Here is a 14,560-nt window from a genome sequence, read left to right as displayed (position 1 = left end):
TTTTCTTCGTTTGTTATAAAATTTTATGAATAAATAACATTTCTTCATAAATTTAGGTCACAATGTATTCTGCTACATTTCTTTGAAAATAATAATTGAATTTGAATTTTTTTTTCAAATGTTTCTAATTTGTTTTTTTATTACTTTTTTTTTTACGATTTTATTTTTCAGCACACTGTGACCAAAGCAATACAATGTTACCATAGTAACATTGAACTACTCTGGGCAAGTGATCAGGATTTTTTTTTTTCTTTTTTCAACACATTATGATTACTAATACCAATGTAATAGAACGGTAGTGCAGCGCTAAATCAATATTAAAATCATAAAATTGATAAAAATAGCACAATACTTATTGTAAAATGCTGTGATAAAAGTTCATTAAACAGAATAATATTGAAGTTCGTAAAGTGACTTTCAGTGCTCTTAATGGTGCTGCTTGTTCTGGTACGTCTGTGCTTGAGCAGTGATATGAAGAGAATTGCGCACTCACCAGATGCGCAGTATATATGCGCCAGTATAAATATATCCTGAAGTCATCAAGGTAGATATGATGTTGGGGTGATTTCCCTCTGAAGGACACGGTGGTGGAACAATCAGATCCTGGGACTTTAAGTGCTGACCCAACACAGCCAGAGTTCCCCTTAAGGGATAGATGGATGCTGCTTCCTAGATATGCAGGAGGATCCCTCTGGGTACTGGGATGGATCTTTGTCACATACAGGGCATCTGAAAGTTAATGCTCCACTCAGGAGTTCAGACACAGGAATATGCCCATAGTGTAGTAAATTAAATCTTCATTTATTGAGTATTGCATTCAGAAAACAAGATAAAATCGCAATAAGAAATGGGACTAACCGTCCTTCAATAAAGATGGCCGCCGTTGCTCCGGCGGCGTGACGTCGCCGTGTAATTGGCTTCTCCTTGCGCGTTTCATGCACCCGCACGTTATCAGAGGGGATCGCCAATGCATTACCATTATATTCTTTTGAGGTTTTTACTTTGGTTGCCTTTGTGCATAGCTGCTTTACCTTTGAGTGCACTTATATGTTTACCATTATTACCATATTATACTAATATCGTATTTCATTGATATTTGCAATCATTGTTATTGAATGACACTAATTCAGTCAGTCTTTTGTTGTGATTAGCTCTGATTGTACAAAGCTGATCACATGATACAGGTGGGCTGCGATTGGCCCTGTCTGTATCATGTGACTGCCTTGACCAGTCACAGGTAATATAATTGTATACAATGGATGGCATGACAGGAAGCCATCCATTGTATACACTTAACATGTGATCTGCTGTGATTGGTCACAGCGGTCACATGACACTGGCAATGGGCCGGTGTAGTGATATGCCATCGGCTGTGTCCCGTGGACACAGCCGATGACAGACTACGTGGCCCCGCAGCTGCGTGAGCAGCTCGTTTTAATAGGATGCCCAGTCACAACGGCGAGTGTCCCGCCCAGCCGTCAATCTACTATAAGCCAGGCGGGAAGGTGGTAAGGGGGGGGGGGGGGGGGGGGCTGTAGTGGAGAGCTGCATGCAGAAGGTTTTTTATCTTCGTGTTTAGAATGGGCATCTATGGTCATAGAGAAGAGCATATCCACATCAGTCATTCAAGGATTATTATTATACAGGATTTATATAGCACCGACAGTTTGCTCAACGCTTTACATTATGGTGAGAGACAGTACAGTAACAATTCAATACAAGAGGGGTTCGAGGGCCCTGCTCCTTGAAGCTTACAATCTAGGAGGGAGGGGATAGTGGTACAAGAGGTAATAACTGTGGGGGATGGAGTGGTTGGAAGAGTAGAGGATTCCAGTATTAGCTGAGGGCAGGATAGGCTTCCCTGAAGAGGTTTTCAGAGTGCGCCTAAAAGTGAGCAGAGTAGGCGATAGTCTGATGGATTGGGGTAGAGAGTTCCAGAGGATGGGGGAAGACTAGCATGGGAGGAGGAAACGAGAGCTAGCGAGTAGGAGGTCTTGTGAGGAGCGGAGAGTACGGTTTGGGTGATATTTGGAGACAAGATCGGTGATGTAAATTGGGGCAGAGTTATAAATGGCTTTATACATTAGTGTTAGCGTTTTTGAACTTTATCTGTTGGGCAATTGGAAGTCATTGAGGTGCAGCATTCAGCTTTAAAACCAAATGATGGAAGCTGCAGCTTGAGCCATCCATGTGTCATTGCACACTCCAAACATACTCATGGCCAGGGTCAGCTATGATCCTATTAATGAACATGTTTCTCACCATAAAAATATCCAACCTTATTACTAATAAACGCTTTCTCTGCAGTCCCTTCTAGGATCGCATTATTGCACTTGGGGTGACCATGGCGGCATTCTGATGGCGATTGCTCAAGGTGTAGAGACCAACCAAATAAAGTAGGTGATTGTTAGTTTATATGTATATCACATCCAAGAACTTTTTGTGTAATACAAAAGATCAAATGCCTTCTGTCTGTATTGCTTCCTAGATGTTAGTTTTGGGATTTGATACCTGATTGAGATCCTCTTGCTTTGCCTGCTTCACGCTTAGCTCCACCTACTGCCACTCCCCATCTCCGATTCTGTGTCCTTACTGGCTACCAAGTTTGTGTCCAAACTCTGCCAACTACCCTGTACTAGAACACCAAGTCCAGATATCGAAGGCCCAACAAAGTGAACATAATTATGGAGGCGCATAGAAGGCTCTCTTCTGGCTAGTAAATATGATGGGCACCCAGGGGGGTGTTTACTTTTACATTTCCTGTGCTTAGAGAATTTTTATTACAGCTGTGAGCTAGCCGCATGCACCTGTGTGCACTACTAGTTCAAGCACTGCAGTCACTGAGAGCCGCAGATCTCCGACTAAGGATCAGGAGCCAGTTATGACTTCCACTCATAGTGATCACATACACACTTGGAGGTTTGTTTACAAACAAATCTCTCCAGCCTGCAGATGTGCACCAATTATGAGTTTAGTGTACGTTTTAGCAAAAATACTGTTTTGCCTTTCAATGTTTTTATTAATTTATAAACAGTTTAGGAAGACAAGAGCAACAAAACACGCCCACGTAGGGCCATCAATTGCACATAAAAAAATAAAGAAAACAGTGCTCTAACACCAACAGGGCAAAAGATGCACCCACGCAGGGGCTATCAATGGCACATAAATGAGAGAAACAGTGGTATAACACCGACAGTAACTCAAACCAAAGGCAGCTATCCACTGCCACGCCAAGAACAAACAGAAAAAGAAAAGGAAGGGAGGAGTACAAATGGAAAAAGATGACAAGACAAGAGCAGGGGTCTGAGAACGCCAATACCGAACAACATCACAACCCCAGACTAGCTGGGGGGAGCGTTGGAAGGGCATATTGCAACCACGGCTCCCATATTTTCAAGAATTTCCATGGGGAATCATTACATGTACTCGACATCTGTTCATTGAGCATCATAGTAGTCCTTCACCCCCTGAAGAGGGACAAACAGGCTCTTATATGCTTGAGCAATTGTTCTAGTGGCCGAAAAAAACAATTAGGAAGCCAACTTCTGCTGGTGAGCCAAGAGGCCCGGTATAAAAATACTGTTTTGATAAACATTTACCCAAATATCACGGGACCTAAAAAAGAAAAAAAAAATCAGTAGCACTTTCTTTTAATTCTAACGGTCCTATTGCTTCCAGAAAATGTATGGCTTGATGAGTCTCTTGAAGCTGCACATGGGGTGCGGAGAATTGCAAAAATGGCATTGCCACCTGAGCTTAAGTGGTTGTAAACTGAAGACCTGAAATATGAACAAATCATATCCCTCTATAGTGCTCTTGTCTCAATCCACAGTACTGTAATTTCTCTCTGCTGCCATGTTTCTTTGCCATCTGCATAAGTCTCTTCTAACAAGTGTTTTCCTGACACAAAGAGAAAAAGATGGGTAAGCTGCTCCCGCAGCCTGTGATTGACAGTCTCAGCTCTGTTCCTGTGTTCTGTGTTCAGAGGGTGTGTCCCTTCCATCCAATCACCTCTCACAGCTCTTCTCACGGATTTATGCAGAGTGTAACTTCAGCTCTCCGCCCCCTGCTTTCTGAAAGCTCAGACAAGCATTATAAATTTTGGCCTTTAAACAGATGTAGAGAAGAGAATACGAACACAGGTACAACTTATGTAGGAGGATTTGTTTCATCCCCATGTATCAGCTGAGGCCACTCACTTCACTGGGTATATGTAAGGGTTTACAACCACTTTAAAGTGGAGTGCAGGGCCTGGCAGTGGAAGGATTAAAGTTCAATAAAACATGGAGATCTGCTTTTAAGGCATAGTGGTGTTCGTTTTGGACATGTAGGATTCCATGACTTCTGGTTATGAAAAGTTTAAGCGGAGGAAGCGTTAGGCCTTCTCCTGTCTCCTTTACTTCCATGTTACTACAGTAGTGATGGGAAGCCAAGTTATAGAAGTTTGGTGTGACGCTGTGAGCTGTTATTCTAGGAAGTGATGATGTGCTGCAGAGTGGGGTCCAATATCTGCTGGTTTGGCATGCATTTCTCCCTTCAGCTTTCCTTCTCTTTCCCTCACTTCCTTGAGACTATCACATCTAATTCTAATCCAACCCAACCTCCCAAAGTTGTCATGGTAACTGGCATCCTAAAACAGATTGTGTAATATTCTTTCCATAATGCACTCACACACAGGTCCTGTTCACACTGGTGTGATTTCTCCTGCGTCTCCCTTCACGCTGCCACACCCAATAATGGAAATCACTTTATTCTTTATGGTCAATAATAAAGAAAAATACCACCAGAAATAGGCGGGGTAGCCTTATGGTAAGCCCAAAGACTCGCCTAATAATAATGGTGTGGGTGTAAACCTGGCATAGTACAGAAAACAAAAAATAGTAGTTGCAAAACGCACTTACCAAAGTAGGGAACAATCCACCCAAGCAATGTAGCTCACATGTAAAACCACATTTATTAATCCCATATGAGGGGGAAAAAGTGATCTCTGCAGACAGTGAACACTAGACATGTAATTAATTAGAAATGGAGTTCCATGTCTAGTGGTTGGGTGTTCACTGTCTGCAGAGATCACTTTTTTTTTTTTTTTTTTCCCCTCATATGGGATTAATAAATGTGGTTTCACCTGTGAGCTACATTGCTGGGGTGGATTATTACCTACTTTGGTAGTGTGCGTTTTGCAACAATTTTTTTATTTTTTTTTTAATTTATGGTGCCTGTTCCATCAGTTCCACAAGGTGCAGTGCGAATTCTGAAAAGGTGCTTTTTTTTAGTGCAGCATTGTGTGCTTTTGGCCTCATGGTGTTATGTATAGTACATGTGTTTTTTAGCGTTTTTAATTCCAGTCTCCTCCTACTACAAAAAAACATGAACTACATCAAAAATTAAAAACATATGAATGTTAGGCGCTAGTGTGAACCTAGGCTTAATATTTAGGAAGAACCAAGACCTGTCCCTACGTCTGTACCCTGCTATTGTTTTAGAGAGGTTTTGCTGCCAAGTTACTTGTGTGCTGTAAGCAAAGGGCTAAAACAAACCACAGTGGACATTGCAACATATCGCTGGAGATGGGAGCGGTTTGTTTTGTCATGTGCTGCCCCCTGAAGGCAGAGACTGAACCTGTCCTTCATTCCTTGTCCTTTTTGTCCTTCAGGTATAGTACAAACGAGGGAGAAACGTGGAAAACCTTCAACTTCTCAGACAGCCCACTCATTGTGTACGGATTGCTGACTGAACCCGGGGAGAAAAGCACAGTGTTCACCATCTTCGGGTCGTACATTGGAGGAGGACACAGCTGGGTCATATTACAGGTCAACACAAGCGACGTCCTCGGTACAAACCTCATTTTATGAATGCGTTATGTCCCAGATCTGGATTGTAATTTACATGTCCTCTCCATTAAGGCTGTGATAAGGAGTCGTGATATGCTCAGTTATATTTTCTGTTTCATTCATTGAGAGACACAGCTCATCTATATTATTTTTTTTTTTTTTTAATCCATGACCAAACAAGGTTTTATAGCCCACCCACAGGAGTAGGACACTAGGCAGAGAAAAAACTTGGCAATTCCTATGGGCAGTCCTCTCTGGGCATAAAACCCCCTCTCTGATATAGAGAAGCTTGGAGATTTTCTGTCAACATTCTGGCTGGGCAATGGGCTGGATAATCTAGATCCAGTGGTCACCCCAGTCTGACCAGTGGGTGCACGCAGCGCACTAGGTCCGTGCTTGGTTGGCCGAGACAATGCCCCTCCTGGACCAGGGTGTTACCTAGACTGGCTAACACCCCCCCCACTTCAGTGAAAAGGAGTGTCATGGGTGCCTTACCCGCACGCTCTGCATGGATTGGTAAGTAAATGCCCCCCTCCTTCCTCGGATGCGGTGTGGGTGCTTCCTGAGGTGGTCGGTTCCTATGGGGTTTTCCTTTCCCACCCCCACCCCTGCTGACCTGGTGGTGGTCTACCTCCCCCCTCGCTTGGCCACTGCCAAGGGTGTCCCCTGTCCTACCTGGGTCCCTAGATGGGCACACTGTATCCTCAACAGTCTAGCAGTCAGTGGGTGCAGGGGTGGCAAGTTTTTTTTTTTTTTTTTTTTTTTTTTTTTTTATGAGCCGTTTGAGGTGGGCAGTCCTGGTTTGGGTGTTATCCCCTGAGATGAGGTGATCCTGCTCTGAAGCAATGCTGGCAGCCCTCCCTCAATCCCTCCTACCTTGCTGGGGTCCAAAGAGGTCATCTGAGCTATTCCCCTGCTACAGTGCTTTTGTCCTCTGGTTTGGGCACGACTGTCTGTGCCGCATCCCGTGATACCAGGCACAGCTCTCAATGAGAGGTCCCAGGGGTTACGAGGCCTGATCAGCTGGTCAGTTTGTTTTTGTTTCTTCTGCTCACTTTACTGAGTTTGTGTGCCTGGGGACTCCCATAGCGGATTTTGTGGTCCCTAGGCGCTTTGGGGTGCATTACCCCTTGGGACGGCTCTTCTTGAAGAAGTGGACCTGATCTATGGTGGGTCTCCGATCCTTTCCTGATTGCACAGGCATCCATGATACCAGGGGTGGAGCTTCCCTCCTTCACAAAGGGAGCCGCAGGGCAGACTGTGACCCGCTCTGTGTACCGTGGCGTAGTAGGCATTTTGGCCTGTGGCCGTAATGGTCTTGTGCTTTCCAATGCACATAGGCCAAGTTGCGTTGACCCGGTTCAAATACTGGATATGTGGATCAGGTGCATGGTGGCTCTGGCGGGCTGGTTTGGCCCAGAGCTGGAAGAACCTATGTGGTATATTCACTAATGCTGCTTCCTTCTATTCCAAGCTCTCCATTTCTTGGTGATGTTTTGGTGGGTCTTTGGGTTCATATGCTGGTTGCTGACCAGGCTCCCACGAGGCCCTTCCCTTCCACAGGTTTATTTTCTTTGGTACTGCCTTGGACAATATCGAGCCCTTCTCGGCTGACGTGTTCTTACCACTGTCCACAGTGGTGATGGCGTTGCTAGTCTTTTCCTCCGTCCCTTCTATCCTGCCTTCGAGCCCTGTGTGCTGTGCTGTGGTGCGGGACCTGCTTGCCGGGGCGTAAGCTTGCTGGTGCTGAGGTGGAGTGGTTCCGGAGTTTTTCTCCTTCCAATTGGTTCCCAGTCCCATGCCTGGATGGGGTTTCCTGCTTCTGGGCCTGGAAGCCCTGTATTACCTTGTGCTGGTTCAGAGGTTCATGCTGGAATCCATCCATGCGGTGGGGGTCTCTCCCTCTTAGGGTTATCATTTTGCGGGGCTTCTCTTCAAGCTGGTCTTGTCTCCCCAAGTGTTCTCCAGAGTGCAGGCCTCTGTTCTGGTGTTGCTGAGACTACAGGAAATGGTCAGGCCCTTGGCCACGCATCTTTGGTTCACACTTCATCAGGGAATTTGTCATGTGGTGCTCCTGTTGCCACTGTGGGACTTGAATTTGGTGCAGTTGGCTCTTCAGCAGCCTCCTGTTTGAGAGCATTTGATTTTCCCTTACGCTTTCACAGAGTTTCTTTCCTGGTCGCTATCACTTCGGCTTGGCAGCTGTCAGAGTTGGCGACTTTGTGTAAAACCAGACAAGGCGGCTTATAGGACAGACTTGGTGGTGCTTTGACCTCCCCCCTCCTTTCTTCCAAAGGTGGTGTCAGATTTTCATTTGAACATGAGAACGTCTTGTGTCTTTGGGTTCTTGGCCGTCGCACCCTTTAGGAGGTGGCTCAGCAATCTTGTGAACTATGTCCAAGGAGTGCAGTGTACCTTTCTAGGACGGCTGCTTTTCGGTCCGATTCTTTGTGCTGACGGCCGACCAAAAAAGGCTTAGCAGCCTCTTCTGTGATTTGCCATTGGATTCCGCAGGTGCCTTTCCTTCCTTGTTACGGCACGCTCCACCTGGGTGATTAGCGCCTCCTGGGCGTTTCGGGCATCTGCTTCTCAGGTTTGCTAAGTGACAATCAAGTTGTGCACACATTTCCTACATTCTATGAAGTTGATGTGTCAGCATCTTCCAGTGCTAGTTTTGCAGGAAAAACGTTTAGGACTCTCAGGCACCATTGGGGTGGTTCGGAGTGTTGTCATGTTGCCCTGGGTATGTTCTCAATAGACACAGGCTGCATATGGTGGTGTCTAGTGGACTCATTAAGAATAAGATTTTACAAGGGTGTGTAAAACCTCTGCAGACCATTGCTTCTGCACCACCGAACTGACCTCTGTATCATGCTGACAGGGGACAGGATTTTCTACTGAGGCTGTGGCTGTTTTGTAAAGAAAACCAAACCTTAAGAACTTGTACATCTTTTGTTTTGATGCATAAGGAATGTATTTGTCTGATTTTAAAGGATAAGTTCACCTTTGTAACATCTCGCATGTTCCACCCATATTTATTGTGGAATGTGAAATATGTTGCAGCTCCTGTCTCCTCTGCCACCCTCCTTGATTCCCACCCTCCCTGTGACTTTAGACGGGGGATTTTCTCCCTGTATCCCCTGTCCTAATTTAAAAACCATGCGGCAATGCTGGGCTCCTCCCACCTAGTTGCATCATTCATTCACAGAGTTCTGTGAATTGATGAACTGCAACTATAGGTCACTTTGGCTGACAGCTTGTAGTTTTGAATGAACGGAGAGAGCTCACCTAGTTCATTGATTCTTCCTGCTATTTAGTAACCTCCTGCCCGTACTAGATAGGGGCAGACAGTGTACGGAGAGTCTGCAGGATCCTGCCATTGGCAATCTGCTGATTACGGGTGCAATGCTTTACAGCCTGCAGAGTAAAATAAACCGAATAAATGTACTTTTTTTTTTTAACCTTCAAAAGGATATAAATGTGTTTTTTTAATTTTTTAAAAAAAGCTGAACTTGGCCTTTTAAACTGTAACTTCAGTTGGGTTGTAATGAGGTGGTTTGTCGTGATGCTCTGGAAACAGGCACTTGCTAATCTTTTGGTGTTGTCTTACTTGCAGGTGTGCCATGCACAGAAAATGATTATAAATTATGGTCGCCCTCCGATGAGCGAGGCAACGAGTGCTTACTGGGGAGAAAAATAGTTTTCAAGAGACGAACACCACATGCCACTTGCTTCAATGGAGAAGACTTTGATCGGCCAATTACATCCTCCAACTGCTCCTGTACTAGAAAAGATTTTGAGTGGTATGTGGAGTTTTTTTTTTTTTTTTCTTATTTGCTGACCTCCTGTAAAGTGTATACCCTGCCTACAGGAGGTAGGATGCCAGGAAAGCTGCCATTACTACACTATATTGCCAAAAGTATTGGTCGGCCTGCCTTTACACGCACATGAACTTTAACCACTTGAGCCCCAGAGGATTTACCCCCCTTAATGACCAGGCCTTTTTTTGCTGTTTGGCGCTGCACTAATTCAAATGATAATTGCGCGGTCATGCAATGCTGTACCCAAACAAAATTTACGTCCTTTTCTTCACACAAATGGAGCTTTCTTTTGGTGGTATTTGATCACCTGTGCGCTTTTTATTTTCTGCGCTATAAACAAAAAAAACACGAAAATTTTGAAAAAACAATTTTTTCTACTTTCAGCTATAAAAAATATATCGTAAATTCAAAGTTAGTCATAAATTTCAGCCAAAATGTATTCTGCTACATGTTTTTGGTAAAAAAAATCCCAATAAGTGTATATTGATTGCTTTGTGTGAACGTTATAGCGTCTACAAACTATGGTATAGATACTGTAATTTATGCCTTTTTTTGCTATACAGCGCTGCACTAATTCAAATGATAATTGCGCGGTCATGCAATGCTGTACCCAATCGAAATTTACGTCCTTTTTTTCACACAAATAGAGCTTTCTTTTGGTGGTATTTGATCACCTGTGCGCTTTTTATTTTTGGCGCTATAAACAAAAAAACACGAAAATCTTGAAAAAAAAACAATTTTTTCTACTTTCAGCTATAAAAAATATATCGTAAACTCAAAGTTAGTCATAAATTTAAGCCAAAATGTATTCTGCTCCATGTTTTTGGTAAAAAAAATCCCAATAAGTGTATATTGATTGCTTTGTGTGAACGTTATAGCGTCTACAAACTATGGTATAGATAATTTGAAATTTACACAGCTTTTACTTTCTGACCGCCCATCACATCTCTTGAGGTGCTAAAATACCAGGATAGAACAAACACCCCCAAATGACCCCTTTTTGGAAAGCAGACACCCTAAGCTATCTGCTGAGAGACATATTGTGTCCATGGAAGATTTATTTTTTTTCCACAAGTTTCTGGAAAATGACAAAAACTTTTTTTTTGTTTTTTTTTTTACACAAAATTGTCATTTAAATGATTTATTTCTTGCACAAGCCATGGGTATATGTGGAATTACACCCCAAAATACATTCTGCTACTTCTACCGAGTATGAGGATACCACACATGTGACACTTTTTGGGAGCCTAGCCACATACAGGAGCCTGAAATCCAATGAGCACTTTGAAAGCCTGAAAGTGCGTAACTTCTTCATTTCACTTCCCCACTACCTATCACAGTTTTGGAGGCCCTGACATGCCAGGATAGCACCAAACCCCCCCAAATGACCCCTTTTTGGAAAGTAGACACCAAGGAATTTAAAAAGAGGCATGGTAAGTATTTTGCAGATCTAATTTTTTCTCACAAGGTTTTGAAATATAAAAAAGAAAAGAAAAAATATATTTTTATTTTCTTTCTTCATTTTCCAAAAACTTGTGGTAAAAAAATAAATTCTTCTATTGATTCAACATGCCTCTCAGCAAATAGTTTGGGGTGTCTACTTTCCAAAAAGGGGTCATTTTGAGGGGTGGGGGCATTTTATGCCCAGCATTAGAGGTTTATGCCACACATCACTCACTCTTCTAACCACCTGAAGACCAAGCCTTTTCTGACACTTTTTGTTCACATTAAAAAAATCTGTATTTTTGCTAGGAAATTAAAGTGAACCCCCAAACATTATATATTTTCTTAGAGCAGACACCCTAGTAAATAAAATGGTGGGTGGTGCAATTTTTTATCTCACATATTACTTACACAGCGATTTTTCAAACGCAATTTTTTTGAAAAATATACACTTTTTTAATTTTAATGCACAAAATTACAATATATTGGCCAATTATTTGGTATGATATAAAAGATGATGCTATGCTGAGTAAATAGATACCAAACATGACATGCTTTAAAATTACGCATGCCCTGTGCAATGGCGACAAACTGCATACATTTTTAATTTCTATAGGCAACGCTTTAAAAGCCTTTACAAGCTACCATTTTAGATTTACATAGGAGGTCTAGAGCTAGAATTACTGCCCTTGTTCTGACGTTCGTGGCGATACCTCACATGCATGGTGCAATCGCTGTTTCCATACTGGGAAAGGGTCAACGCTCACGACCGCAGGTGTGCGCGTGCGCGGATGGGCGAGGGTCCTTTTTTTTTTTTTTTTTCTTTTTTTTTTTTTTCTGATTTATTTAATTATTTTTACACTGTCCCTTTAATTTATTTATTTTTTAATCACTTTTAATGCTATCTCAGGGAGGGGGAGGGGGGCCATTTTCTCCCGCTGCTTGTAAAGGCAATTCTGCAGCTAATTAACCACTAGGAATGCTTTTACATGAAAGCCCATTGCCGGCTGAAAAAAATAAAACCAGGATGATGCCTGCAGCTGCAGGCATCACCCTGGTATAACCATTCAAAGTCCAGTGATGTACCAATACGTCACTGGTCCTTGTTGGGTGTATATGCTATGTTCTTTTTTTCTTTATGCAGCCTGTGGGCTGAATGAAAAAAAAGAGAAGAAATCTCTGCCAGAAAAAGTGCGTGGTATGCCCACCATTAGAAACCTCCCTCAATCCACCCACTTCTAATGGTGGTCACATATGAAATGTGCCAACAAATATAAAATATATATGCCGAAGCATGGGGGCCATCCACCCACTGGCCACCCCAGGCCCCCATGCTTTGGCATACATTCTCTTTTTTTTAACTGCGGATGAAAAATCTCATCCGACAGCACTGCACACACCTACTTATGTCTATTCTGAAAGCAAGACCCTGTTGCTGTCATAATAAACAGGTCAGTGCTGCAGTTTGACGTTCCTGCAAAGAAATCAACAATGGTTAACAATAAAACATAAACTCAATAAAACAACTTTATAAGGAAAAGTGTGTGGTGGTATGCCCACCATTAGAAACCTCCCTCAATCCACCCACTTCTAATGGTGGGCACACATGAAATGTGCCAACAAATATAAAATATATATGCCGAAGCATAGGGGCCATCCACCCACTGGCCACCCCAGGCCCCCATGCTTTGGCATATATTCTCTTTTTTTTAACTGCGGATGAAAAATCTCATCCAACAGCACTGCACACACCTACTTATGTCTATTCTGAAAGCAAGACCCTGTTGCTGTCAGAATAAACAGGTCAGTGCTGCAGTTTGACGTTCCTGCAAAGAAATCAACAATGGTTAACAATAAAACATAAACTCAATAAAACAACTTTATAAGGAAAAGTGTGTGGTGGTATGCCCACCATTAGAAACCTCCCTCAATCCACCCACTTCTAATGGTGGGCACATATGAAATGTGCCAACAAATATAAAATATATATGCCGAAGCATAGGGGCCATCCACCCACTGGCCACCCCAGGCCCCCATGCTTTGGCATATATTCTGTTTTTTATAACTGCGGATGAAAAATCTCATCCAACAGCGCTGCCCACTCTGACTTATGTCTATTCTGAGAGCAAGTTCCTGTTGCTGTCAGAATAAACAGGTCAACGCTGCAGCTGAAAGCATTCCTGCAAACAGAAATGGTTAACAATAAAACAACAATAAACCAGTGAAAGTCGAACAATCACAAAAATGACAACAACAAAAAAAACTTTAACTATTTTTGGTTTTTATATTTTTTTATTTTTTTGGGGGGTATTTGTACTTTTATTTATTTTTTTTATTTTTTTAACTTTTTTTTTCCAAACTTCAAACATTTAAACAGCTGGTAGGGTCTCTCCAAATGCGATAGCCAGTTTCCTGACTACCTAACATCTTTTGAGACCCTGTGTAAATGTGCCCTGATCTGTGCCGTGCTGTACCCTATACTAATAGTTCACTAGTGTATGGTAGAGGCGGAAGCAGGGCTTGATGCAGAGGCCAGGTTGGCCAGGACAGGAGGGACAACAATAGCGGCTGTCACGCCTAATTCCACGTTTGCTGCAGACACGACATCTTTTTTGGGGTCTTCTTTGGGTTGGGGTACCAGGAATGGTATCGAGAAAATGTCTCTCATGCAGACGGCTAACTGCATCTGGGAGAGGGATTTGGGGCGCAGCACCTTCTGGATACAAAAGGGCCCTGATGTTCTCTAACTGGAAATTTAGGTATGATCCACTATGTCCAGTTGCTTTATAGAGAACAAAAGCATTATATAGAGCCAATTGAAATAAATAAACTGACACTTTTATGTACCAGCGTTTGGATTTTCGGGAAACTAAATACGGCTGCATCATCTGGTCATTGAAGTCCACCCCTCCCATGTTAAGGTTATAATCGTGGACACAGAGGGGCTTCTCAACAACACCAGCTGCCGTGGTAATTTGGACGGTCGTATCTGCGTGAATGGAAGACAGGAGGTAAACATCCCGTTTGTCCTTCCACTTCACTGCGAGCAATTCTTCATTTCTCAAGCAGGCTTTTTCCCCCTTTTTAAGACGGGTATTTACAAGCCGTTGGGGGAAGCCTCGGCGATTAGATCGCACAGTGCCACATGTGCAAATTCCCAAATTGAACAAATGTCTAAATAGTGGCACGCTTGAATAAAAATTGTCCACGTATAAGTGGTACCCCATATGGAAATAGGATGACGCCAAGTCCCAAACTATCTTGCCACTGCTCCCCATGTAGTCTGGGCATCCGGGGGGCTCCAAGTAACTATCTTTTCCCTCGTAAATCCGAAACTTACATGTATAGCCTGTTGCCCTCTCACAGGTCTTATACATCTTGATCCCATATCTGGCACGCTTGCTGGGGAGATATTGTTTGATTACAAGGCGGCCAGAATATTGAATGAGGGACTCATCGATGCAG

At 43.1% G+C, this 14,560-nt stretch overlaps 1 protein-coding gene across 1 annotated transcript in view; it reads left to right on the top strand.

The window, feature by feature from the left end:
* LOC149433940 (sortilin-related receptor-like) overlaps positions 1–9,634 on the top strand; it is a gene marked incomplete at its 3' end in the record, with an annotated part of 42,652 nt that extends 33,018 nt beyond the window's left edge. The window contains exons 13-15 of the mRNA XM_089664260.1: positions 2,308–2,396; positions 5,654–5,832; positions 9,448–9,634. Coding sequence (XP_089520386.1) covers positions 2,308–2,396; positions 5,654–5,832; positions 9,448–9,634 — 455 coding nt within the window. The remainder of the gene's footprint in view (positions 1–2,307; positions 2,397–5,653; positions 5,833–9,447) is intronic.
* Positions 9,635–14,560: the final 4,926 nt, after the last annotated feature.

The sequence above is a fragment of the Staurois parvus genome, unplaced genomic scaffold (assembly GCF_062004578.1).
Source record: "Staurois parvus isolate SC_StPar_1 unplaced genomic scaffold, SC_StPar_1.0 ptg001870l, whole genome shotgun sequence".
NCBI lineage: Eukaryota > Metazoa > Chordata > Amphibia > Anura > Ranidae > Staurois > Staurois parvus.
This window is presented reverse-complemented; position numbering and strand designations above follow the sequence as displayed.